Source organism: Equus przewalskii, chromosome 13 (assembly GCF_037783145.1).
Source record: "Equus przewalskii isolate Varuska chromosome 13, EquPr2, whole genome shotgun sequence".
NCBI lineage: Eukaryota > Metazoa > Chordata > Mammalia > Perissodactyla > Equidae > Equus > Equus przewalskii.
The window spans coordinates 82,319,936-82,347,648 of record NC_091843.1 but is presented as its reverse complement, the minus strand read 5'-3'; the positions used below and the strand labels follow the sequence as shown (position 1 = coordinate 82,347,648).

At 35.0% G+C, this 27,713-nt stretch overlaps 1 protein-coding gene across 9 annotated transcripts in view; it reads left to right on the top strand.

Annotated features, from left to right (window-relative positions):
• XRCC4 (X-ray repair cross complementing 4) overlaps positions 1-27,713 on the top strand; it is a 235,263-nt gene that overhangs the window by 86,768 nt on the left and 120,782 nt on the right. For all 9 annotated transcript variants that reach the window (XM_008539125.2, XM_008539098.2, XM_008539089.2 and 6 more), the window contains 3 exons: positions 5,420-5,586; positions 12,342-12,494; positions 13,564-13,670. In XM_008539125.2, coding sequence (XP_008537347.2) covers positions 5,420-5,586; positions 12,342-12,494; positions 13,564-13,670 — 427 coding nt within the window. The remainder of the gene's footprint in view (positions 1-5,419; positions 5,587-12,341; positions 12,495-13,563; positions 13,671-27,713) is intronic.

Sequence of the window (27,713 nt, the reverse complement as noted above, 5' to 3'; positions counted from 1 at the left end):
TATGCAACTATGTATTTGTACAATAGACAAAATATTCTGTATTATAAATTATAAAGGACAGGTTTGCTTTTTTAGTGTACACATTTCTAGATAAAGCTAAACTTTTCTCTGATAAGAATAAATTTAAAAACAAATACTGAAAGAAATGAATTCCTGTCTGACCATTATTTGCCTGGTAATAACATCAGGATATCTTTATTCTTCCCTTTCTTTTAGCTTTACATCTTGGTTCCCAGGACAGTAATGCAGATTCATTCTGAAGCTTGTCTAGACTAATCTGATAATGTCTCAAAACTCAAACCCTTCAGTTGATATGATCTAAGCAGACTATCAACTCACACCTTGGTAGTCTGCCTCTCCCTAGAAACATTCAGAATGGCCGCAAGCAATTCTCTAGGAATTGGTTAGTAATTATTCTTGGTGTTTATTTTGTATACTTTACCAGTACTATAAATTCTTTTTTATCTGTTTGGCCACTCCAAAGAACCTGAAAACTGAGTATATAAGTTTATATCTAAAATATATTCTTTAAAAAACAAATCTGGGGGCCGGCCCCAAGGCGTAGTGGTAAAGTTTGGCATGCTCCGCTTCAGCAGCCTGGGTTCATGGTTTCGAATCTTGGGCACGGATCTATACCACTCGTCAGCCATGCTGTGGCGGTGACCCACAAATAAGAGGAAGATTGGCACAGATGTTAGCTCAGAGCTAATCTTCCTCAAGGAAACAAACAAACAAACAAATCTGTTTAGGTTTTATCAAGCCTGTATATTATCACAGAATCAGGTGCTATTATGCAATTTTTTAGCCCTTTTTGTTTAAATTATGCTATTCAATAAAATAAAACTGTTATATCTTTAAACTGCTTAAAATATTTCTTAGTTTGTATCCAGAGCATTACCAATCCCAGTTCTTGTCTTTACCTGCCCTATTATAATTATGTTCCCATTTTAATAAGGATCATTCCAATAAAAAAATTCAAGTCTTCATTGAGCACTTAATCTGTGTCCAGATTTGTGCAAAATACAGTGGAGGCTGTAGAAGAAATATAAGATATGGCCTCTGATCTCAAAGAGGTAGATATTTAAAGGAAAAGACTGCATTTCTGAAACAACAGGAGAAAAATATAAGGATGAAACTGAGTAGATGCTTGTGTGAAACAAAGTCTGAAGTATTAAGAATAGAGAGGTCAATGTAGGTTAAAGTAGTTAAAGAGAACTGGGCTTTGAGTGATGGCTGAGGGGATGTGGCATTTAAACTTGGACTTAAAGGATTGACAGAAAAACAGATATCCAGAATAAACAAAGCCTGGGCTAAAGAAAATGGATACGTTTTCTGAAATGGAGAATTTTTAATGCAGATCAGATAAAAAATTCCATTATTTGTTTGTTTTAGTAGCTAAAGTGATAACCGTTTAGAGCCAACTAGTGCAATCTACTATAATTATCAGTATTCAAAAAGTTAATTGTTCTGGGGCTGGCCCCGTGGCCAAGTGGTTAAGTTCGTGTGCTCCGCTGCAGGCGGACCAGTGTTTTGTTGGTTCGAATCCTGGGCGCGGACATGGCACTGCTCATCAAACCACACTGAGGCAGCATCCCACATGCCACAACTAGAAGGACCCACAATGAAGAATATACAACTATGTACCAGGGGGCTTTGGGGAGAAAAAGGAAAAAAAATAAAATCTTTTAAAAAAATGTTAATTGTTCTCTGGCCGGCTCAGTGGCATAGTTTTTAAGTTTCCACACTCTGCTTTGGTGGCCTAGGGTTCATGGGTTCAGATCCCAGGCACAGACCTACACACCACTCATCAAGCCATGCTGTGGCAGCCTCCCACATACAAAATAGAGGAAGACTGGCATGGACCTTAGTTCAGCAACAATCTTCCTCAAGCAAAAAGGGGAAGATTGACAACAGATGTTAACTCAGGGCCAATCTTCCTTACCAAAAAAAAACAGGAGTTAATCCTTCTCAACTTTTTTACGTAGCAAAATAAAGACACAACTTAAAATCTTCGATGATTATAGACTGAATGAAGTGCTTAGTACAGATCTTTGTACTCTGAATTCTCCATAAGATCTTGAGACTGACTACAAAAAGAAACTTAGTTTTGCCAGTGTCTCTAACAGTGCAGAGACATGCTCTCAAAATGTCTTTAATTTGTGGTTTCTGACTCTTGTGTACGATTTGAAGTCCTGATTTTATATTGTAGATTATTTTGAAATGACAGAACTAATAAATAAAGAACAGCTGTGCTGATAGCCTTACATGTCAAACAAAAACTAAAGGAAAAGATTTAAAAGATGACACAACCATACAATACAGTTTTTCTGCCAATTTGCTGATTTAAGATCAGTGCTGTCCTAAGTTGCCACTTTTCGTTTGAGGAGCAGTATAAGGATGGGCTGGATGTGGAGTTAGAGCAGAGAAATATTTTATGCTTCTCAATTCATTAGGCCTGATGCGAGGTCCTTATCAACCTCTGGTGCCTGCCGGCGTGTGGCCCCTTGCATCTGTGATGATGTGGATTGGCTGGAACCACAGCGGTGAAGGTGGAAGGGTGCTTCCTGCTGTGGCTCTGAATCACATGTATACAGGCAGAATGGCTGGCAGAATCACTCTTTCGTATATTCCAGAACTTTTCTAAAAAATAATCTGAATATTTCAAGTAAAATCCTTTTCTTGGATTGAGTTTCTGGAGACTTCTTGTTTATTTTTATTGTTTGGAGTAACAGATGTTCACACCTGTTAAAGGACCAAAAACTAGTGAATATAATTAGAAAATAGAAACCAAAAAATAGTTGTCTGCTCTTAAGAAGGGATGACATTTTAAGTTTATTGTGTATTGAATTGTCAAGAAAAGATTTAAGAATTCTCTTTCGGAATTTTGAATATATACCTTTGAATGATATTTTGAAAGACATTTCTTGTTACTAGTGGTTTAAAATTGGTCCCTTCTTCTTTTGCCATCTAAGACTGAAGGCTAGAGGGCTGGAATTGTGTTTATCTGTACGTTGATGTCTTACCAATTACTTTGTTCAAGATCAAAGTGTGGCACAAATTTATTATTCATTTGGCATTGTTGTAACTTTTGAGTGATGAAAAACTCTTTCCTGTCTAAAAATGCCCATCTTAGTCAAAGCTGCCTGACAGGTGTGATAATGAGAGAATCCAAAATCACTTTGTGCGTTTATGTTTTACTGATAACATAATCTGTTGTCTAAAAATAAAATAAGCTTAATTTTTCTTTGCTTTGTATTGACTCAAAAAAGTAATATTCTACAGGTGACCTTTATCTTTATTTTCGTGTGTTTGTTGACGCTAAGAGAAGCTTCAAAAAATGGATGCTTAAATTTACTTTCAATTTATATATTCTTTACATAGATAAAACTTTCTTATTTAAACTTACATGCTTGTTAAATGGACTCATGTTTCATTATATGAGAAACCTGCAGATGCTTTTGACCATTTGATTCTAAGTTTAAGAGAAATAAATCAGAAATGACAAATGGTCTTAAATAATTCCAACTGAATAAATAAAAATTCTTAGAATTTTTCTAAGTCTTTTTTTGGTGAACATTGCCTAAAGAGCTTAATTTAGGTTATCTATTTAAGCCTAATACAACTGGGCGCACTCGTTGAAATAAAGGACAATTTTTCTTAATCTGATTCTACTTCTTTTGTTAAGAAACAGGAAGAGGTGAGGTAAAACAAATTAAAGGACTAAACAAACGTTTTGACCTGCTTGGGTTTCAAAAACAAAGTACATACACAATTTCTTTGTGGCTAGAACAGTAATACTCAGTTCTCTAAATGCTAACCATAATACTGAAGAATATAAATTTTCTTTGTTTTTCCTTTACATTTTAAGTGAATATAAATAAATGTTTCTCAACACCCAGGAATCAGTATTTAAGCCATGTGACAGCACTTCTGTGATATTAAGTAAGACATCTACCTATGTTTTCTATCTGAAAATTTAAAGTAAATTAGTAAACATAATTCATCCATAAAAGTTTGCTCTGTGGAGTTAAAGATCCAAATGATCCTAAATTATTGAAATTGCCTGAAATGTTTTCTAAAATGCCGCTCAGATTGCAAAGATTGGATTTTTACTTTAGTGACTTTTATTTGTAAATTGACTAATAGGGATTTGTCTTACAGTTCTCAATCACTGCTAAATATTTCTCAATCTGTGTGTAACATATTTATAGAAATATCCTTTTAAAAGCAAGACGTTTTGGAAATGTTCCTATTAGACAAATGCCATAATAGAAATTATTGACCTCTGAGACTAGAAAACAAAACCAAGACAGAAAACAAAAAACCCTTCAGTCTTCCTCTCAATTTTGCCACTCATGCAGTGCCATTAGTCTCTCTTCAGGATTATGTGTGGCTTCTGAACCTAGTTCTTCCTCTTACTAGTTATTTAGAAAGGATACAGCATAACAGCGTAGCACAGTAGGATCTTGACTTTGTCCCTTTGATAGATTAGGCAACTACTCTGAACCTCAGTTTACTGATCTATAAGATGGATATAAGAATAGATCCGTTTTGGTAATGATTAGATGAATTTGTATCTGTGCTAGGCTTGAGTTATACTTCAACTGCAAGACATAGTAGCTATATAATAATAATTATTTTGAAAAATTATTTTAGTTATAATTCTAACTTTAGTTGTTATTACTAATCACTGTATTTCAGTATTTTTATCTACCAAATGAGGAAAACCTGTGTTCCCTTCAGAATTTCATAACTGTAACCAAAACTGTATTATAATATTTTGATTTAAATTGCCTCCTAGTAGAGGAATTAAGATATTTTTATACGTCTTACCTTTATGCAAAAGTACTGAAATTGACAGTTGACATTATTATTTGCAATTTGTAGTATTAAATTATTGGGTTTTGATAAAGGACTAATTATTGTGTGGTGCCCCAGGTTTATCAGTTTCCTAAAACCCTATGCTTCTCTTAGTTATTACCAAAATTTTGCTCTTTCTTCAGAAGTAGGTTATGTTGATTTATTTCATTTTACCATTAGTATTAACAGAAACTGTTGTTAAAAATCTTCGTGTGTAATTCCTTTTCTTATTCTCAGCAGAGTGACTGAAATTAGCTTGTAGCAAACAGATGGTAGTGTGCTTATATGGTATTTATGCTGTTTTCTTCTCTGCTAAGAGGTGAGAGAGGGACTTACCACTTATAGAAATTGTTATTAGGTATATGTTGATTTATATGATAAACTTTAGTAAGAAAGTAGGAAGCTGCCCAGATTTTTTGTTCACTGTATTTATATCTGGTACATGCACTGTATTTGAATCTTACATTTTTTCGCCTCAGAGGAAATTCTGGATGCTTAAAACTGGGCTGCTTAGTCTTGATATTCTCCCAAAGCTCATCATGTTTTCCTTTCATCCTAGTTCAGACTTGGTACCTTCAACCTAGAGAAAGTTGCAAGCCCAGCTGAGGTCATTAGAGAGCTTATATGTGACTGCCTGGACACCATTGCAGAAAACCAAGCCAAAAATGAGCACCTGCGGAAAGAAAATGAAAGGCTTCTGAGAGACTGGAATGACGTTCAAGGACGGTGTGTGCATAATGTGCTTGTGTTATAAAAGCACTAGGCTCTCTTTATATATTTGTGGTTTTAAGTTGATGATTTGTAAATTTATAATATATGTAGACTGCCAGATATTTAAAGTAAAATCTGTCATTAATTATACTTTTACTTAATATGATTTAATCAAGTTATTGGTCACTGTTGTACATTATAGGAGTCCATTAACACTTTTAGGCCATTAGTATTTGGTGATAACTTGTAAACAATAAGGAGTAATTGGGCAATGAGAATTAGAACTCATTAATGTTAGTCAAAATTTAGTAAGTTGATATTTGTAAGGATTAATTTAGCTCAAATTAAGGATTAATAATGAATAAAACAGAGATGAAATATAAGTAAGCACAACTGATTCCTTATTTGGAATCTTTATACGAATGGCAGCTATTTCAAATGATTTGTTTTGGCTCCTGATAGAGACTTCTTTTTCCTGATTGATTGAAAATTCACCTTACCAGCATTTTTAAAAATGAGGTAATTGCAACTACTGGATGAGACATTTGAAAGCCTTTTATTTTCCTGATTTTGCTTCTTGTTTTTTAAATGATGAAGAAGAAAGTCACTTATCTTCTCAAATGTACATTTTCTCAACTTTATCACAATCTAGGCTGGCCCAGAGTGTAGATCTATTGTGTAAAATATCTTTGAAGAAAATAAGATGTATGTTTTGAACATTTCTGACTCTGCAGAGACATATGTAATATAATAAGCATATGTTTGTACATATATATCTTGTATGAAAATTATGTAGAATGTATATAATAATGATAATAATTATTATTATTACATCCAGTATATCAGTATATTTTTTCTCTTTCATTCAAACTAGTAGCCATAAAATATAAGATTTATCCCATTTAGGGTCTTCTTAGGGCAATCATTGAGATGATTTTTATGGACATTAGTTAAGTATATATGGGAGAGTATATGGAAAATAGTGAAGGGTTTTACCACTATTAATATATGTATGTGAAAATGAGGTTGACTAAAAGAAATTATGTTTCTACACATTCAGTTATATTTATTAATTAATGCATACATAAAATTAAGTTCCTAACACCTGGTTATATTTGGCTCTCAGTTATTATATTAAGAAAGTAATTATCTTGTTCTCTTTCAGCTCTGAATTAATTTTCATCTCCAATTGTATAAAAATAATGAGACCAAAATGGTATAAATATTAGGAAATCATACGAAAAATAAGTTAATTTTTCTCTTTAGCTTTCGTTTTGTTCATGTTAATGTGAATCAATATCAAGTATCTGAGCTAGAAAGCATGTTTGGGGGCCTATATCTGTAGTTTGGGTGTGTTTTTCTATTTTGTATACTAAATAAATCAAATTAAAGGAGACGTACTGCGATCTTGATAAGCCATTATATTTAAAACTCAGAATACCCTCAGGATGATAGGAAATTTGATCCACAAATTGCCTACAAAAATGCAGACCAGGTACTTGGTACTTGAACAAATTGCTTTAAAATGTCTGCCAGAGGTTGAAAGAAGTATTACCTCATCAGTATTCAGCCCCACTGCTGTAGAATGGAAAGCAGCAGGGAGCACAGAGGAGGCGAATGCATTCTGTGCTGTAGAACAGTGTGTGTGAGGGGTACGTATGGTATTTGGCCAGAGAGGCTTGATTCACCATTTCGGAACTATCCAGAAGGTGCTTTTGTGTTATTGTGACAAAAGATTTTCTATTTGATCAAAAGGACAGCGGGTATCTTATCACCTGCCTTATTGTGCTCCAGCCATTCTTCTTTTGTAAATACTGGATTAGACATCTATCAGGGGCTGAGGTTGTGTGCCTCAGGGGTAGCCCTCCCAACTGAGAGGAAAGGGAGTCCGCTCCAGAGAGTTCTGGGCTCTTTATTATATAACAGATATCAGACTAGTAGCTTTATCTTTTCCCACATTTGGTTTTCTTTCCTATCAGAGGAGAAAGTGGCCATTTTGAGGAGCTGTAAGTGCATCTTGGTCCTGGCCAAGCGGTGTTCCCTCTCTAGAGCCTTAGTATACTGGAAAATGAGCAAAAGATTTACAGCTCCGGCATCTATAAGGCAGTAATATTGATCAGGAGTCTTTAGAGGGATTAGAAGTAGGTCAAGGGGCTGGCCCCGTGGCCGAGTGGTTAAGTTCGCACGCTCCGCTGCAGGCGGCCCAGTGTTTCATTGGTTCAAATCCGGGGTGTGCACATGGCACTGCTCATCAAACCACGCTGAGGCAGTGTCCCACTGCCACAACTAGAAGGACCCACAACGAAGAATATACAACTATGTACTGGGGGGGCTTTGGGGAGAAAAAGGAAAAAATACAATCTTTAAAAAAAGAGGAAAGAAGTAGGTCAAGAACACACTGAGTCAGGTAACTCAGGACATGGAAAGTAGAGCATCATTAAAGTTGGGGCTAGCATGTTAGGCCTGGCCACAGTTCCGTTTTCTGGGCAGCCTCTGATTACTCCAACCATGGTCCAATCATTTCTTCCCCATCATTGTTCCAGACTGTGTATGCATGGGACAGGGGCACAAAATAGGGGCTGTGAAGACCCTAGAAGCTATGGAAGATAAGTCTGAGATATATTTAATACATGATAGACTATTTTATGAGCCCAAAGCAGTCATATACAGGCGAGCTTATAAGATGGAAAATGTTTGTGGCATGTTATGAGGAGAAATGTGAATTACCGAAAATATAAATTATCATCACATTTTTCGGAAAATATATCTTTAGATAGAGAATATCTAGAAGGAGGAAAATGAAATGTTGATAGTGTATGTCTGGAATTGTGGATTAAATTTTCCTTTACTTTTGGGGGGTATTTTTTGCATATATTTTGGTATTTAAGTATGTATCATTGTTATCAGCAGAGCTAACTCTAGAGCTGTTTCCATTTGGGGTGACAGTGGAGAATAAATGAGGTTTGAGTAAGGAATGAGGAATTACAATGAGGAAATAGATTGAGCTCTAATATGTAGCCTTTTTAACATATATATTTGCTGCTATTTTTTATTTACTGTTTTATAATTGTGGTCTTAGTGCCGTTTTGAACAAGTGACATTACTAGATTAATTTAATTTTGCATAGTTTTGATAAAGGAGGAAACATTAGAAACAATGTATGTGAATCTTTAGGTTATTAACTATATTTATTTCACTGTTTTTTCCTACTTAATTTCAAACAACAACTCTCAAGTTCCATGTTACTGAATAGGTCTTTTGTTTGCACTCAGGCATCAAGTTAGAAACTCTCCAGCTTTATTCTCACTTATAGTTGTTATGAACCTATAATTGGAGGCAGTTTTCAGCAGATTGAATTGGATTGACACTCATGGAGTCATTAGAATAGAAGAGACCTTGAAAGCTCTTCTACTTCAGCTTTCTGCCTCGAAGCTAGGACCACATTATATCCAGATGAATTCAGTCCGACTTTTAAAGACCTCAAGAGATATCTGCAGTGCCCCTTGGTAGCCCATTATAGTGTTTAAGAACAGTCTCAGTCAGAAAATTCTTCCTTGCATCTATTGGTAATCTGAGTCCTTCAGGGTGTAGTTGAAGACCATTTCCTCTTGTTCTGTCGCCAGAAAGCATGAGGAACAGCTGTTCACCGTCTTCTTCCGTACTCAAAGCCTTATTAAATCTCTACCACTGCTTTCTTTTCCAGTTCTTTTTAGTGTTCTTTGTCTTCTGAACGCTATTCAGATATTCTTTTGCTGTACAACCCTGACCTGGATATAAATTTGGCCAGAGCTGATTTTAAATATAAGGATTACTACACTCTTTCTAAGTACCATATGCTCACATTTATGTATCTGTTGTTTCATTTTGGGTTATTATTTAATCTGTTGTTTTATTTTGGGTCCTATTTCTGCATGAAATTACCTTGTTTCTGCTCTTATTTAGTTGTTTTTTGAGGTTATTCTTAGATTCTTTGTTTTCTCACCCAGAAATATTTTATTTTGAATATTCACTATTTTTCCATATTTAGTTTTTATCCTTTTAATTTTTTAAAAATTACTCTCCTTTGGTCCAAGTTCCTAAATGCCTCAGTCCTAGGTTACTAATTAAACTTAGCACTGTTGTTCTGTTGTCCACATCACTGTCGAAAGGATGAAGTATCGTTAGGTCTTTCCCCTTTGATGTATTTTATGGTTTCACCAGGTTGGAGCTTTGCCTTAGAGGTGATCCTTGGACTAGTAGTGGTGTAATGCAGTTGTGTGTGAGCTTTCCTTTAGCGTCACTAAACTTAGCAGTGAATTCCATTTCTCTCCTCCACTAAATGGTCTCGAATACTAATTCCTGTCCAGTTCTTGAGTTGGAGAGTTGACAAGAGGCAAGTAACATGGAAGGCATAGTAACAACACAATGCTATAAGGGAATGTTGGCATGAAAAATGGGGTGGGGAGAATAGTATGTACCTCTTAGTTACTGCATATTAAATAAGAGGATAGCATTTTCCGAGTGTGTTGAGAAATTAGTAATTAAGAGTAAATTCATATCCTGAAATTGTTCACAATGATACTCTGTCCCAACCAACCCCCATTCCCCAGCTTTGTCTAGGAAGTGTTATCCAGTTTGATGGCTAGAAGTTTGGTTGCAACAAAATCCTAAAGCTTTGCTAAAACCAAGCAAGGTTAATTTACATGATGCCATTCATTGTGTTGAGTTTGTTTTTCTATCACAGAAATGTTGTCACCTTTGACTCTGTAGCTGTGATACTAGTTACTTATATTTACCAATATTCTTTAGGCAAATTGTATATTTCATTTTGATACCTATTTCATTTTTGATTCATGTGTTATACCAAATGTTAATTTTAATAAAGTTTCGGAAATTTGCTTGATAGTTAATAAGTGCACATAATTTGTCAATCAAGAATTATTGAAGTGATTTACATGGAAAATAAATACTTATTTAAATCAGATAAATTGCTAATTGGTTACTATTCCTAAAATTTATAATTTTAAAAATTATAATATTATACAAGATTTTTATTGTGCGTTTTTATATATTGGTTTTTACTTTGCATATGTTTAAAGTATTTTCTTATTATATACTCAGGCATTTTAGTGGTATGTGTGTTCTATTCATGTTTAAAAAATTTTTGTCATTGTGTTAATTAGAAAATAGTACAGAAAGATGTTTATAATGTTTACATAACACTTTGCATCTGAAATATAAATACAGTGACATGTCCCTGCTTAAAGGAAGCCATCAATATTGGCAGCTCCTCTTCAACTTTGGCTGTTTTTTTTTACGACACCTTTTTGATGTACTTCTTTCTCAGAGAGCTTCGTTTGATGAAAGGAGTACTATTATATTAATATTTACCACAAATTTTTTAGAAGCTGAAGATGAAAAACATCACTGTTACAATGGTGAATAGCTGTTAAATGAATGAAGTTTAATATTCAGAATCACTAATTTTCCATTTCCTTATAAGATGTCCAGATTAACTCACTCACTTTATTCATTTATCTAATAAATAGCTGCTAAACATTTGTCAAATGCCAAATACTGTGCTAGGCGCTGAGGATAAAGCAACCAAAGAACACACATTCTCTCCGCCCTTATGGAGTTCACAGCCTTGGCAATGACTATGCTATAGGAGTGCTGTAAGAGGTCCCAGAAAATATATTGCCATATGTTTCTTTTCATCCTATGAGAGGCCCTACCTCTCTGCATCTCTAGATAGGTAGGTTGTTGAAAGTATAAAAGCGTATATATCAAAGGTATAGAATTTTGACATTTTTCTTCCTAATTATTAAACTGAAAAAAATACATGATAAATTTTATATGTATATAAAGTGAAAATACTAGGATGTCTGTATAGAACAACAGAAGAATAAATAAATAGTACGGTAAAAAGAAAACTAGGTAGACCTAGGCTACATTTAGAGGAATATTTTACATGAAATAATTTATATTTGAATCTTTAAAATAGTGGTTTATTCATGGTGTATGTATGTATCAAGTATATGTACCTCTGCTAGTTTTGCTTTCTTTTTGTATATATATCTGGGAGATTAAAATTAATACCGTCCCTTGTTAACTTATTTGATCATTTTAGGAAGGATTATAAATGATAGAGAATTTTATGTTTGGGGTTATATATCCGAAATTGAAGGAATGTAGTGTTTCACATTTGCTGTTTCATTAATCTCTCCTTGGAAATTTTAAGTTGGGTACTTTCATTTATTAGATATGTGTGTGTGTGTGTGTGTATGGTGCTGGGTTATAAGGATATAACTGGTAAGTCCTTTTCTTGCTGTGGAGCAGTTCATAATCTGGTTAGGGAAACGGATTAGAGAAATCACCTAATCACAAAACAAGATCACAGTTGTTATCATATTAACAAAGTACAGGAAACATAGGCTCTAGTTATTCTTATTTGAAATTTCTCCCATAAAAATATTTTTCTGGAAATAAACCATAGATGTGAATAAATTATTACATTTAGATATTTAGATTTTTTAAGCTTTTTTTGTATCAGTTTCCAATTTTGATCCTTATCTCAGTACATAAGTTACTAACATTAATAACTTCTAATAAGCTCTAATTATTTGCTTAGCTGTCGATGTAAAACTTTAAATCAGTGAAAATGTAAAAATGATTTTTGATTGTATTTTTCTTGGGAAGTTTTCTTGAAATTATCTTCAGCGTTAGACTGAATAATATTAATACTAAAAAAACCTGTGATTTATTTATATATTTCTTTATTTACGTTTCAGATTTGAAAAATGTGTGAGTGCCAAGGAAGCTGTGGAGGCTGACCTTTATAAACGGTTTATTCTGGTGCTGAATGAGAAGAAAGCAAAGATCAGAAGCTTACATAAATTGTTAAATGAAGTTCAAGAACTAGAAAAGAACATGGAACATGAAAAGTATTTTGACCTTTCTATTTTTGAATGACAGATGCATAAATTTCAATGGAATTTCTTCCTAAACTTAATGAAAGTTGGGTGCCAACTTTTTAGTAATATGAGATCCTTGATAGTCTGGGGTTGGATGCTCTGGCTGTTAGGGACGCAGGGGGCTGAAGAGTTCTCAGTGTGATCTCTCCATGTTTGCCCTGCATTTAAATCATGCCTACTGCACCTACATTTAAAACGTAAAACTGGCATGAGGTTTATCTTAATGTTAATTAGTTAATTCTTAGATATCACTAGGAAATATATTAATTAAAACTTTCCTCTTCTGCAAAATTACAGAGTTGGATGCACATTTGTAATCTTGATGTCTAAGCAGTGGTTAACTTTGTAATCAAGTGGCTCTGACAGTAGATGTACTTGCTTTTTAAGGAAGACTCATAGATGACTTATGGTTGGTATAGCTTTGGAAAATTATAATTATTTTTGGCATTAGTGGATATAGGTTTGGATCTATTGCCCTGAATTGGAGAGAAAGCACAGGTTTACCAATGTCATAATATATAGAATATAACAGTTGCTGTCAGATGAACCTAGTTCGAGCTCTGGTCTGCCACTGATGTCTATTACTGCATGACTTTGGGCAAGTCCTTTAAACTCTCTGTGCCTTACTTTCTCTTCATAATAAGATTAAAGGTACCCATCTCAGGAATTTTGGGAGATCAAATGAAAAGCAGAACTGCTTTGAGATCAGTAAAATGTTGAACACTCTGTGATCGCAGAAGAAAATTTGGTAGAATAGTATTTTGATGGAAGAATCATATGTGGTAAGAAACTGATATAAGAATTAAATATAGTTAGCACTAGAACACATTTAGATTTTTAGGTAAAAGAGAAACTTGTTCTTAAGAGAGTTAACATATAGTCTTTAAAGTAGTTTCATCTAAATCATATATATTTCAATATATGTTTGTTTAATTAGAGTCTTTTTCCAGGGATATTTTCTATACTTACTTACTGGTGGATTTGATACCTATCCAGGGGTCAGCCAATAATTTGTAATTCTACCTCTCTCTGTTTCTAGGGAAACTACAACATGTTCTGAAATGACTGCTGACAGAGATGCAGCGTATGATGAAAGTACTGATGAGGACAGTGAAAACCTGCCTGATCCCTCTGGGTCAGCTCCAGGTGAGAGAAAGGCAGTTATTTCCTTTGTTGAATATCTCCCTTGGGCTTTATTACTCTAATGATAATAAACCATAATGAAAGGTGTTATGAAAAAAATTTTTTCTACAAAAATTCCTTAGGGTTTTCAGTCTAGAACCTCAAATACTTAGTATCAAAAATTAGTATTTATTATAAAATTTCAGCAACTCATTAGCATCAATAAGCAAGCATGCACATATACATAGACACCAAGGTGTAGTACTCCTTGTTAAATGAGGATGCATAAGGAATGAGCAAGATGTGCCTTCATGCTAAGTATCTGCAGCTCGAAGTTGGCACCTTTAACATTGGGACCTTATCTAGTTAGAGCTATGGGTAGGGCAGTGGAGCAGGGTGATCTAGAATGCTTTAGATTATCCTGAATTTGAGGCCTTCTCTCACTATTCAGAAAAAAGATTGCAATAGGGTGAGCTGGGAGAGAAGACGAGAAGGGAGATGGCAGTTTAGTTTAAAGTGAGCCATACCCAATCCCTCAGATCAAGTACCCAGCAGGTTTTCAAACCCTTGGATTATTTTCTAGAGTTTTATAGAGGCAGGAACCCCTGGACTCATCTTATACTTAGATGGTTCTGACGTAAGCCCAATGTTCTCAAAATAAATGTTTGATTTATTTATTCAGCAAGTATGTTTTAAGCATCTATTATGTACCAGGAACTTTTCTATGCAGTAGGGGGCAAAACACAAAAATGTCTGCTTCCATGGAGTTTCAATTCTAGTCAGGGAAACAGACAATAAGAAGATGAATAAATTAAATATAAAGTATTTTAGGTAGTGATAAGTGCTAAAGAGAAAAATAAACCAGGGGAGGATGATAGAAAATGTCAGGGTGGGAATAGGGATGAGGATTGTGATTGTGGTCCAGGGCACCACAAAAGGCCTCAATGAGAAAGTGACGAGTCTGTCTGTGGGAAGAGCCGGCCAGGCAGAAAAAGCAGTTGAGTACAAAGGCCCTGGTTTGGCAGATTGCCCAATGTGTTCAAGCCATACCATGGAGGGTAGTATGGATAAAGTGGAGACATGAGGATTAGGAGATAAGGTCAGAGAGAGGCAGATCATGTGTAGGGCCCTATAGGCCATTGTAAGGATTTCAACTTTTACTTTGAGTTGTATTGGAAACTGTTGGAGGGTTTTATGTGTGTTTTTTTTTTTTTTGAGGAAGATTAGCCCTGAGTTAACATCTGCTGTTAATCCTCCTCTTTTTGCTGAGGAACACTGGCCCTGAGCTAACATCCATGTCCATCTTCCTCTACTTTATACGTGGGACACCTACCACAGAATGGCTTGCCAAGTGGTGCCATGTCCACACCCGGAATCCAAGCTGGCGAACCCCGGGCCGCTGAAGTGGCATGTGCAAACTTAACTGCTGTGCCACCAGGCCGGCCCCTGTTGGAGGCTTTTAAATAGTCAGGTGACATGGTCTAACTTAAGTTTTAACAGGATTAATCTGGTGGTTGTGTTGAGAATAGAGTACAGGATGATAAGTGCAGAAGAAGATATAAGAAATGGAAAGGGAGTGCAACCATGAGTGAAGGACGAGAGTAGCTTAGGCGAGAGTGATAGCAGTGAGGGTGATAAACAGTGGGCAGATGTTAGATGTGTTTAGAGGAGCAGGACTTGCTGATGAGGTAGGTGTGGGTCATCAGAGACAGACAGATGTGAAGAATGGTAAGTTTTTGGACTGAACTACTGACGGCATGCACTTGACTTAACGGAGTTGGACTGGACTGCAAAAGAAGGTTGGGAACTCAGTTTTAGAAAGATTAATTCTGAGGTTTTGAATAGGGAGTTGGATATACAGATTTGGAGTTTTGGGGAGGACTTCCTGCTGAAGGCATCAGTAAAGATGATATTTAAAGCTGACTGAGATATCAGGGGAGTTAGAGAAGTCAGGAAAGAGCAGTGGTCCCAGAATTCCATCCTCGTATGCTTGAATGTGTAGAGTCAGGAAGATGAGGAGAGCAGCAAGAACACGGAGAGGGAGCCTCCAGGAACTAGCAGGCGAATACTGTGAGTGGGGTATCCTGGAAGGCAAGTCAAGAAAGTATTTCAAGGAGGAGACAGTGATCGACTGAGTTGAAGGCTGCAAATTGAGTTAGGAAGATGAGGCTTGAGGCTTCACTGATGGATTTAGCAACACGAATGTTATTGTGGGGGTCTTAAAACATTTTCAGTGGAATGATGGGGAATGGAAGAGAATAAGAGGTTCAAAAAGAATGAGAGGAGAGAATTGGAAAAGAGATGGCAAGTCTGAGCAAGGCTTTTAACAAGTTCACTGTAAAGAAAAGAGAAGACCTGGGGCAGCAGCTGGAGAGGGGAGAATGGCGTCAAGAGGGTTTTTTTCCCAGATGAGAGAAATGATATTGCATACTGATCAGTTTGCATACTGATGGGAGTAAATAAGGAGAGAGGGGAAAAAAAATGTCCAGGCAGTAGACGGAGGTAAGAATTGCTGGAATACTGTCTCTGAGTAGGTAAGAGAAGACCCATTTAAAATGAAATCATCTTTAATAGTAAAATGTAATCCAAAGCTCACAAAGAGAATCTGTTCTTTTCCTAATTTAAATTTTCAGAATCTTTATTAAATACAATGGCCTTTGATTTTGTTCCTTATTCAGAGTAACTCACCAGCCTTTGAAGTAGACAAAAATTATTGTTGAAGAGAAAATATGTGGTTAATATGGCTGTATGAGAATGGGGTTCTTTGTGTGTTCATTCTCTTTTAAGCAAAGCTTTAAGCTATAATTGTACTATTTTAAATTTGGCAGAATTTCTCTTCTCTTCAAAAAATTTTTGGTTCATTGCATATTTTTTCTATATTTTACATGGCATGTTTTCTTTAACTTATATCTAGTTCGCTACATATTTGATGCATAGGTCTCTCATTCTAATTCTTTTTTTTGCATTTAACTTGCTTTTTGCAAGTTTTTTATGTCAAGAATTAAGAGCATTTTTATTAGAAGTTTTAACTTTCCTTCTGCTTCAGTAAGAAATATTCAGAAAACTGATTTGCTAAAAAGAAAAAAATGAACCTCAGCTCTAAAATGCTTAATATTGAATTAAGACCTAGATTCCATAAATCTGAGGAAAAATATTGTTAAACAACTAAATGAGCCTCCTTGTAATGTACCAGATTCCATAATTCATTCTTTTACAAAGACAAAATATATTCTTAGTCCAAGAGATCTTTTTTTTTTTAAATCACAGATTTGTCTTTTGTTATTTTATATCTTATTACTATGTGATTGGGGCAGAGTGCTGAGAATTTCTTCCTGAGCTTCTTTTGTCTTGAACTTTATTTGCCAATAAATTACTTATTATTAGAGTACAAGTAAATATTTGAATTGATTTTAGATACTGCAGGTTCATGATTGCATGCCCTACAATAAAAACAAGAGGAAAAGAAATCAATGGAGTTTAATACATTTCCTCTACCTTTCAGAAAGCCATTTCTTTAAATGGCTAACTGTATAACTTGGTAGTAATTGTTATTATGTAAATGTATTTTCATCAATTATTAAAGTCACCATATTTCCTCATGAGTTGTTCACATTATTACCCCATTCCTGCATGATAAAGGAGGTTTTAGTGAGACTGAGATCATTTAGTGATTCCACAATATTCATTCAAGGAAAAGGTCTGTTTATTTTTATGCATATATCCAGAAGTAGGGTAGGGATGTTATAGTTTGAAGGTAACTGATAGGTAACATTTTTATGAATAAGCAATCTTTTTTATTATGTTTTTTCTCCAAAGTCTTACATTTCCTCCCTATCATTAGGCTTGTTAAAGAAATAACTAATGATAAGTAGTCAAATCAAATGAACTACATCACGCTTATGTGTACCACACCATATAATATGAAAAACCTTTAAAATATTCATTGAGTTTATTAGCCAAAAGGAGATCTTAGAAGTATTCTGAAACTTGAACATCATAGTCTGTACCACCCAACAGCTACATTTTATATTTTTCTTTAGCAAGATTTACTTGTTCTATGTCTGAACTTCCAGAATTTCTAAATAGGTAGCAATGGTATTACAGATTTTATTTCCTACACTGTAACTGCATACTAAGACCCTAGAGATAGAGTTCATAGATATTTCACTTTGTTTCAGATTAAGATTATGACAAACTAGTTGCTGACGTCTCCATTTATAGCTCAACTTCTGGATTACAAAGGAGGGCGAGTCAATTTTACTCTCATCTTGTCTGTATTAACACCTTGCTGCTTTAAGGATTTCCTGGCTAGTCTGGACTCCTTCTACCTCCAGGGTCTTGTTTTTGTTTTGGAAACTTGTTCGGTTTTTACAGATATTGTAAAACAACCTTCTCTACAGGAAACCCTCTGTTTCTTTGAATACAAATCAGGGTAAGACCTGATGTCCATGACTATGGAGACACTTCAAGTTGAATTAAGTCCACTGAGTAACAGAACCTTACCAAAATATACAGATATATAAGCATAATTAGTATAGCATCTGAGTGCCAAAATTTCCATCAGGGCATCCAAATGGCCTTTCGTTTGCCCCAACAATATCTGATATAACCTGAAAAATAATTCATGGTTCTGCCGTTTTTTATACGGTTTCATGACCATTTTGATACTGTAGTAACAGAATTATATGTGAAAACAATTTTTAAATGTATATGAATATTCTAAAAATTTTAGCCATTATTACAAATTTTTCTTAGTCTTATGTTTCAAAGTGTGTATGAATATTTATTGGAAAAATTGGATTTCTTTCATAGAAATAGGATCTTTCTGGTGAAGCATTTCAAAAGCTTGTGCTTAATTGGCTCCTAATTAGCCATCACAAGAGGAATTATTTTAATGCCTCAGTATTTATTATTTTTAAATTATTTTAATAAATAATTAATATTTTAAAAATTATAATTATTTCTATAATAGAAATTGACAGTATTTCTTACCATTAGAGACCAATTAAATCAGAAGTACAGATAAAAATAGACTTTTTCTTGAATGTTTTACCCTTCTTAGCTTCATGTTAAAGGTGCACAACCACTCAAAACAAACAAAATAAGCTTCCTTTCCACTTTTCTGCATAATTATTAGCCTGAGATTTAGCACACTAGTTTAATTAGTCCTGCTTCTTAACCAACAGGAAAGTCCCTGTATAACTGCTATCAGTAATTTAGGCTTCTGCTTACTTGGTGGGCTTCCTGAAAGGAAGTGTGATTATAGAATAGCCTTTTTGAAAGTAAATGAATGGCTATGTCCAACAGTTGATGAATACTGATATAGTAGCTTTTAAAAATAGAACAGAATCCAAAATTTCGAAGTATCAAAGAGCTTGTTGCTTCGAACAGTGAATGTCTACTCACAGAGGGGATAACAACATGTACTGCCAAAGAGATTACTCAGAAATTCAGCTTTAGAATCACAGATTATGCCCTTCATCTTATCCAACTTTTTATCATAGGCACATTTATTTATAAATTCTAAATAAAAGCTTGATTTAGTAAAACCTATCACAAAACTAGAAAACATTTTGGGTGTATTTCCTAGCGATTGTAGGCTTTTATATGGTAGCAGTGTTGCTGAGGAATGACTGTACTTCAGAAATCTAGATCTCATACAGTTCCAGATCTTCTAGTTCAAGCCCAACATTTTTCAGAAGAGGAAACAGAGGCCTAGAAAGGTTAGGTATGTTACCGTTGGTCACATAGGAAAAAGAACGAGAAAACATGTGCCTTTTATAAAAATAAAATAGCCGCATTTGCACATCTCTTTTTGAGATATTGTAAAAACCCATAGAATCTCCTAACACTAAGGAAATCACCGTTGATGCAATAGAATAATAACAGTTTTTCTCCTAAAAAGAGGAGAGATCCTGTTTGTATGTAAATTCTCTGGAAAGACAGTCTACATCATCAGATTAAACAAACAAGACTTAATGATATCTGGGTTATGGAGAAAATTCCAGAATGCACATATTTCTATTGAAGTCATCCGTCTGTAAATGTTTTTTACTGAGATATAATCGGCATAAAACATAGTGTAAGTTTAAGGTGTACAACATGTTGATTTGATATATTTATTTACTGCAACATGGCATTAGCTAACACCTCTATCAATCACATATTTATCATTTCTTTTTTGTGGTGAGGACACTTAAGATCTAGTCTCTTAGCGACTTTGAAGTTTATAATATGGTATCGTTGACTATAATCACTATCCTGTGCGTTAGATCTCAGGACTTATTTATCTACTAGTTGCAAGTTTGTATCTTTAAATTACATCTCCCCAGTTCCTGTGCCCCCACGGTAACCATCATTCTACTCTCCATTTTTATGAGTTTGGCTTTTTTAGATTTCACATATAAGTGATATATAGTATTTGTCTTTGTCTGTCTGACTTATCTCACTCTCTCTGTATATTAATTGCTTCAGATTTTGGCTTAGTATTTATTTACCTGAGAACTCTCAAATATACCAAAGGTTATTGGCAAATCTATGTTAATATCTCTATACCTCCCTATTAAAATATTACCTTGATATGACCTCCTAGGCAACTATTACTACGTCTTTCTATGTTCTTGGAGAGACAAAAAAGAAATTCTGTTAAGAATATTTGCCTCTGGCTGTGGATGAATGAGAAGGTTGGCAAATCCTCTCCCTAAAAAGTAACTATCGGGGCCAGACTGCTGGTGTAGTGGTTAAGTCTGTGCACTCCACTTCAGTGGCCCGGGGTTCGCTGGTTCAGATCCTGGGTGCGGACCTACGCACTGCTTATGAAGCCATGCTGTGGCAGGGGTCCAACATATAAAATAGAGGAAGATGGGCACAGATATTAGTTCAGGGCCAATCTTCCTTAGCACAAGAGGAGAATTGGTGGTGGATGTTAAGTCAGGGCTAATCTTCCTCACACACACACACACACACACACACACGCAAACAAAAGTGACTATAAATCTAAAATTGACAAAAAAGAATCAAACATTTTAGTGCCCTGGAAATTGGCAAAAGGCAAACAACAACATGAGAAATGTTTATGCTTGAAAAGTTGCTGAAATTCAGGTAAGAACTGGGAGTTTGTGGACTTCTTGCTTAGGGCTGCCCCCATTGCTGTCTTCCTACCCCCATTCCCTGAGCTTGATCAGTGTGGAAGTTCTGTCAGGACCTGAGAGGTCATGAGTACTGGCAACTGTTATGCCTGGACCAAAGAGGGCTTAACAATTAGCAGTAGGAAGTGATACCCACATCCAGCAATGTTGTTGGTGTAAATAAGTAATGACCTTGGCAGCAGTTAAGAGGGTTGGGCCAATGGATCTACTAACTTGGGATTAGCCTGCTGTGTGGCTACATTTGTACCATCTTGCTCCAAGCATCTGTGACTAGAATTTTATAGATTATGGCGACTTGACATAAACAGTCGTCTACATATTATTTCAGCAGGTAATACATGTGTGAGAAAAAATTATGCAGTCACTTATTTAACTTAAACAATTTTTTCTGCATAATTTCTCAATCTTTAATATGCTAATGTGCACAGTTATGAAGGGTGGAATGGACTATGAAACATTTCTCAAAATTGTAAGACCGTAGGAACTTTTTCAATGGACGTTATTATTCCGTGCAACCCATGTGAGAAATCCTGCTTTAGATCCTCTCGACTTGTTTATGAATGAGATGAGAAAAGGGGAAGTATCTAAAGGAAATAAGTATTTCCCCAGAACAGTCTCTCTATGTCCTTGGACATGTACTAGGACATGTAGAGGACATGTACTACATATGTGGAGAGGATTGTATAATCAAGGATATATATTCTCAAAGTGTAGCAAGAACTCATGAGAATAATATTAAACCTCAGAACATGAGTTGACTTGAAGGAATTCTGAGGATGGTTTAAAAAATGATAGTGTTGCCATTGTTGTAGTAAGAGGAATGATCTGAGAATGGACTTAGACAAATGTTGGTTGATATAATTCATGTTAATAGTTGACGGAAACATTGCATAAAGGCTATTTAATTTGGTTCATTCCATCTCAAAGTGAATTCTTAACCTCTGGTTCTTAAAGAGTGGTTATTGGGGGGATCTTTGAGCCCTTTGGAATGATATGTAAAATGATATGTATATCTGGATATATTAGTTTGCTAGGGCTGCTTTACCAAATTACTACAAACTGAGTGGCTTCAACAGCAGAACTACATCGTCTGTAGGGCTGGAGGCTAGAAGTCTGAAGTTAAGATATCAGCAGGGTTGGTTCCTTCTGAGGGCCATGAGGGAAAGATCTATCCCAGCCCTTTCTTCTTGGCTTGTTGATGTCCATCTTCTCCCTACATCTCTTCACATCATCTTCCCTCTATGTGTTTCTGTGTCCAAATTTCCTCCTTTTATAAGGACACCCATCATTATTGGATTAGGGCCCACAAAAATAACCTCATTATTTGATTACCTCTGTACATACTCTTGTCTCCAGATAAGGTCACATTCTTAGGTACTGATGATTAGGACTTCAAAATATCTTTTTTGAGAGGTACAATTCAACCCATAACAATGTAAATATACATTTTTCTGGAGTAAGGGTCCAAATTTTTATTCTATTTCCAATGAGGACCATGTTCCAAAAAGATTCAGAATCATTGACCTGGGAGAATGGTGTTTAAACCAGAAAAGATAGAGTAAGACTTGTTAAAAGGAAACTGAAGCTTAGACTAAATGAGAAGATGAGATGAGAAGAGAAAGCATTTGAGCAGAAGCTGAATCACCGTCCGTCGGTGCATCGGACTAGGGGTTTATCTCCAGCTGCACTGTTCAGTAAAGTAGCCACTCGCTCCCTGAGACTGTTGAACAGGGGAAATGTGGCTGGTCCCAATTGAAATGTGCTGTAAGTATAGACTGCAGATTGGATTTCAAAAATTTAGTGTAAAAAAGAATGTGGTACGTCTCTAATAAATTTTTATCATTATTAAATCTTGAAATAATTATTTTGGATATTTTTAGTTAAATTAAATATATTATTAATATTAACTTCAATTGTTTCTTTTTTATTTTTTAAAATGGCTAATAGGAAATTTAAAATTCTGTGTGACTTGCATTATGTTCCTGTTTGACACACTGATCTTGGTGTTCTGAAAAATTCCATCTCAGGCTGATTCTGTGGTTCTATAATAGCTTTATATTGTTGTGAAAAAGAAGTCAAATTGTACTACCAAGTCTTTATGAAGCTGTTAGTGTAAGGTCATGAGATCTTTAGGTGGGTGTAGATGATTGTGGTTGTAACTGAGTATTTACACCTAAGAAATGCAAAAGGTGTTGCATTGGTTTTTGAATTCATTGTAGTAAAACAGACTTATGAAAGCCTGGATCGTTTATCAATTTGTCCAAATAAAATGAAACTGAACATTTTCACTGGCTCTGTAAAAACTGCAAATCGTGACCCAGTTGAGACTAAAGGTGGTGTAACACAGCAAGAACCTTTAAATCAGCTGGATGTCTGTAATGTAGCATGTAGGATTCTTGACTCTCTGTGATTGTGACAGGGATCTCTGCTACAAACAGCACATCTGGTTCCTTGAGCCATTTCATCAACATCACCTATAAGCCATATTTAAGATCAAAAGGAGAGAGGAGGTTACCAGTGATGAGGTTCTGGACTGTTGCCAGCCCACCAGCATTGACATGATGCTTGCTGCAACTTAGCTTTGAGGGCCTGGGGATGTGTGAAGGATGGATATCAGCAGGCCTGCTAAGCAGAGTCTGAGTGTGTGAGGTAGTGAAAGAGAACAGTTACAAGTAGGTACACGGAAGAAAGACTCAAAGTGAGATTCTCAGGGCCAAACGCAAAATTCGTGGTAAAACTCAGGAATGCTGAGAAACAGTAACTGCAGACGTATACCTAGTGAGCCTCAGGTTTTGGGGGCAGAGCGGAAGGTTATAATTTGAGGGATGACTGAACAAAAAGAACTTAGGGTGCTGCTGGCCATGCTCCTTTTCAAGCACAGTCGTTAGCCATATTAACAGCTATATTGTTATAACAATATAACAGCTCTATTGTTTTTAACTTAAATGAATACCTTGGACTAAATCAGAGGTTATAAGCTGGTGATCCTTGGTATGATCTAGGTCACATACTTTGTTTTTCCTTTGGTGACATCAGTGTTTCAAATAATAAGTCTGAATGCATTTAAACAGGACATAGGTTCCCTGGTTTTCTGGAGTCCTCAACACTCCCTTTTATCTTAGATCTGGCTCATTTCACTCCTTGATGTCACTTGCATGATTTCTAGAATTATTTAAGTTGGTGACCCCTGGAAGATGATGGTCATTCCTACAATGATGGCTAGTACAACTAAACTAGTTCTTCTAATACTAATTCTGCTACTGCAATCATAAGTGACTACTACTACTGCCTCTCCTCCTCCTCTCCTCCTCCTTCTCTTTTTTACTATTACTGTTATTGTTCTGTTATAGTTCCGTTACCATTTTTACTGGTAACATCATCGCCACCACCACAACTACTAGACTCATAGTTATTTTAAGTACTTATGTGGGTGCCAGAGTCTACTCTAGGTTTCTTAGATGCATTATTTCATTTATATCTAACAACAATCCTACAAAGTGTGTTCTGTTATTATTACCATTTTACAGCTGAGAGAACTGAAGCACAGAGAAATTAGAAAACTCGCCCCGGGTAACACAACTAGTAAGTTACAGAGCTGGAGTTCTAACCCAGGCAGTATCACCACGGAGCTCATCTCTGAGAGCCCTTCCTGTGCTAAAGTTAAACACTCTAATTTATTAAAATCTTAGAGTTCTATGAGTATGATTTTGTATTTTGAATTCAAGTATATTTGATGCCTTCAATTTTATAAAATAGTTTGTCACCTGAAAGAGGAAGGGTGGAATATATGGCCTCCGTTTCTTCTTACTTAATGGAGCAGGCACATATTCAACTAGGGAAAAATATAGCTTGGTGACATTAAAGTACCATTAAGATGAATGGGAATGTTCATATCTCTGTTGGAGGTTCTGTCATGAGTTGATGGCAAAGCAAATAAGGCAGGAGAACAATGATTTATACTGAGTCCTTGATTAAAAGGCTTGGGTAAAGAGATGGTAAATAAACAGTAAGCAATACTACCAAATATCCATATAGACATTTAAAAAATATAGACATACTTTTAAATATAGACTTATACTATATGCTATTTATAAATTATTTGGTGGATATAAATTTAGAATTGTCATATCTTTCTGGTGAGTTGCCTTCTTCTGATCATTGTGAAATGGCTCTCATTATGTCTAGCAATGCCTCTTTCCTTAAACTTCTCCTTGTCTGGTAGTAGTATAGTTATACCAACTTTTCTTTTCCTTGATGTTTATGTGGTTTAATTTTTTCATCTTTGTCCATTCTTTTCCTTTCAACCTTCATATATTTAAAATCTTTTATTAGCAATGTGCAGGTGTTTTTTAAATCCAGCCTGATGATCTTTCTCTTTTAATTGGAGTGTTTACTCCATTTATAGTTCATGTAGCTACTTATATATTTAGATTTAGATCTATTAAAGATACTATTTGTTTTTATTTTCATGATTCCAACTTTCTCTTTTTATTAACTTGGTTATGCATTCTTATATTTTTGTTTTAGTGGTTACCCTAGAGACAGCAACATACATCTGTGACCTGTTGCAGTCTAGTAGAAATTTAATTTTCCTACTTCCTAGATAACACTGGAACTTGAGGACACGTTAACTCCACTTAACTCCATCACCTTTTTGCATTATTGTAACGTTATTTAAATTTGCCGTATGTTTTACATTTCATAAAGCATTATTATTGTAGTTTTGAAAAGTCAATATTCATTTATGTTTATTCACATCTTTACCTTTTACTTTGTTCTTTATTCCTTTTTGCAATATGTGTTTTTTGTTCAGTGTTACTTTTCTTCAACCTGGAGAATCCCTTTAATATTTCTTTTCACGTACCTCAGCTTTTGTCAAATTCTCTATGTTTTGGTTTTTGTGAAAGCCTTGAGCTTTGAAGGCAATTTTTGCTGGTATAGATTTCTTGGTTGACAATTGTTTTCTTTCAGTGCTCTGAAGATGCCACTTCATTGTCTTCTGTCTTTGTCAGCTCTTAATCATGTTGCTGCTTCTATGAAGTTAATGTCTTTTTATTCTTACTCATTTTATCCTATGGCTTTCCTGTTAAGTAGCTTTTCTCTAATGTACCTAATTGTGGTTTTCTTTGTGTTTATCCTACTGGAGATTCATAGAGCTTCTTGAATTGGTGGCTTGATATCTTTTGTCTATTTTAGAAAGTTATTGGCTAGTAGTTTTTCAAATATCAATTCTATCCTGTTCTTTCTCTTCTCTCTTTCTAGGAATCCAATTACACTTATATTAGACTTTTCCATGTTAGAGTTTTCACCATGTATGACATTTCTTATGTTATTTTCTGTAATTTCAATCCCATTAGCTTTCTGTGCTCCAGCCTAAATATTTCCAAGTGATCCACTTTGTTTATTAAAATTCTCAATCTCTGTTAATTTGTTCTTTACTTATTTCCCTTTTATATCATTATTAGATGTGTGTTTTAATCCACTATGAAGACATGTTTCTGTCCATTAGATTGTTAGCTGCCTGAAAGTGGTGATCTCTTATAGCACATAGTTCATTCAGTGTCTTGCAACTAAAAGGAACACAATAATTTTTTAAAAATAATTTAATCAGTGAATATAATTTGTGTGTATGCCTCGTATTGTTTTACTGATGGAAGATGTATGTAATGTACTTCAAAAGTGTTTTTACCCTATTTATGACATATTTCAAAATATATAAAAGTGCCCAAACTAGTAGTGAGCATGTTTTAATCATATACTAAATGGGGCTGTAGTAAACTGTTCATATATTTAGGAAATAGTTGTCTTTAATTATCTACATGGTTTTCCCTGGTTAACACTGGTCAGTGGCATGTATTTTCAAGTTTGTTGTCTAAAGATAGTCGTTAGCTTGTTTTCTAGTTAGGATGATTTCAACTGCAAGTAACAAAGACTCAGTTATGGCTAACAATAAGGAGTTTATTATCTCACATAGCAAATTTGAACAAAAAGAATTTCTATAGTTAAAGGAGATGAAAGACTTGTACTCTGAAAACTATAAGACACGATGAAAGAAATTGAAGACAACACAAGTAAATGGAAAGATATACTGTGCTCATGGATTGGAAAAATTAATATTGTTAAAATGTCCATACTATCCAAAGCAATCTACAGATTCACTGTAATCCCTATCAAAATACCAATGGCATTTTTCACGGAACTAGAACACATAATCCTAAAATTTGTATGGAACCACAAAAGACCCCAAATAGTGAAAGCAATGTTGAGAAAGAAGGACAAAGCTGGAAGTATCATGGTCTCTGATTTCAAACTATACTACAAAACTAGAGTAATCAAAACTGCATGGTGCTGGCACAAAAACAGACACACAGATCAGTGGAACAGAATAGAGAGCCAAGAAATAAACCTACACTTCCATGGTCAATTAATCTATAACAGAAGAGGCAAGAATATACAATGAGGAAAAGACAGTCTCTTCAATAAATGGTGCTGAGGAAACTAGACAGCTACATGCAAAAGAATGAAACTGTACCACTTTCTTACACCATATACAAAAATAAACTAACACATTAAAGACTTAAATATAAGACCTGAAACCATAAAACTCCTAGAAGAAAACATAGGCAGTAAGCTCTTTGACATCAGTCTGAGCAATACTTTTTTTGGATCTGTCTCCTCAAAGTTAACAAAAGCAAAAATAAACCGATGGGACTACATCAAACTAAAAAGCTTTTGCACAGTGAAAGACACCATCAACAAAATGAAAAGACAACCTACTGAATGGGAGAAGATATTTGCAAATGACGTATCCAGTAAGGGGTTACTTTCCAAAAAAAATAGCTCATATAACTCAATATCAAAAAAACACAAATAATCTGATTAAAAAATGGGCAAAGGACCCAAATAGACATTTTTCCAA